The sequence below is a fragment of the Austrofundulus limnaeus genome, unplaced genomic scaffold, assembly GCF_001266775.1.
Source record: "Austrofundulus limnaeus strain Quisiro unplaced genomic scaffold, Austrofundulus_limnaeus-1.0 Scaffold6968, whole genome shotgun sequence".
Taxonomy (NCBI): domain Eukaryota; kingdom Metazoa; phylum Chordata; class Actinopteri; order Cyprinodontiformes; family Rivulidae; genus Austrofundulus; species Austrofundulus limnaeus.
Genome location: NW_013959370.1, coordinates 5,147 through 6,508, shown reverse-complemented (window position 1 = coordinate 6,508; position 1,362 = coordinate 5,147). Strand labels below are relative to the sequence as shown.

Sequence of the window (1,362 nt, the reverse complement as noted above, 5' to 3'; positions counted from 1 at the left end):
ACTGTTGCTACTACTCGACTCAACAATACAATTTAACAGTTAATGCAGATAATAAATTCTCCATAATACATTTCAACAGCAGAAGCTTATATGCGAACTTTAAACACATCAAGGATTGTTTAAACCAATTTAAACAACCTTTTAGTGTCATCACTATCTCAGAAAACTGGCTTACTCCGAACAAGGGAGCCGATTTTGAATTAGATGGTTATGAATTTAGTTATATTAATAGAGAAGGAAAGATGGGTGGAGGAGTAGCTGTATATGTGGACAACAGTTTTAGATATAAGCTAATTGAAAACATGACTAATGTGGTTAAAGATCATTTTGAATGTTTAACAGTTGAAATATATATGGAAAAAAATAAAAATGTAATTGTTAGTTGTATATATAGGGCTCCTGGTTCTAACATGAACCTTTTCATAGAATGGTTTGAGAAAACATATACAGCTATAAATTCAAAGAACTACTTTATTTGTGGGGACTTTAATATTGATCTGCTGAATGTCAACAATCACAAATTGACTGAAGAGTTTATTAATACCACATGTAGTCTGAGCCTTTTCCCTCAAATTACGAGACCTAGCAGAATCACAGCCAACAGAGCAACATTAATAGATAACATATTTACAAATTTAATAGACAACACCATAAGTGGATTGTTAGTTCATGACATCAGTGATCATTTACCTGTTTTTGCTGTTTGTGATATCTGCCACATGAAAGCCAAGACTAAAAATAATCCAATTCATAAACGATTAAGGACGGAAAAATCTATAAATGCATTTAAAGATGAACTATCTCAACAAACCTGGGAGTCAGTATTAGAAGAAAACGACATGGATAAAGCATATGATAATTTCCTGAATATTTTTAAATCATTATATGACAAACATTGTCCGAATGTAGAGTTTAATTCTACAAATAAATATTCTGAACATCCATGGATCACAAAGGGATTGCAAAATGCCTGTAAAAAAAAGAATAAGTTATATAGAGACTTTATAAGGCAAAGATCAACTGGGGCAGAAAATAAATACAAGAAATACAAGAACAAATTGACTGCTGTTTTAAGAAAAGCAAAACAAGATTATTATAGTAAGCAGTTGGACAGAAATAAAAATAATATTAAAGGTATCTGGAATATTTTAAACAGTGTAATTAAAAAAAATTCCAAACATGTTAGTTATCCACAACACTTTACAAACAACGAAGATAAACATTTAAATAACATGGAAGAGATAGTTCATAATTTTAATAAATACTTTGTAAGTGTGGGCCCAAAATTGGCTGAGGAAATCCCGCAGCCCACAGGACATGAAATACTAAAAGATGTATTAGTTAGAAATCCAGATTCCATGT

General features: G+C 30.8%; 1 protein-coding gene across 1 annotated transcript; it reads left to right on the top strand.

Annotated features, from left to right (window-relative positions):
* LOC106512449 (uncharacterized) lies at positions 1–1,362 on the top strand (the record flags this gene model as incomplete). Its single annotated transcript, XM_014001066.1, is given in 1 exon segment — positions 1–1,362. A coding segment is annotated over 1 exon segment (1,362 nt), but the record flags the coding sequence as incomplete, so codon positions are not given.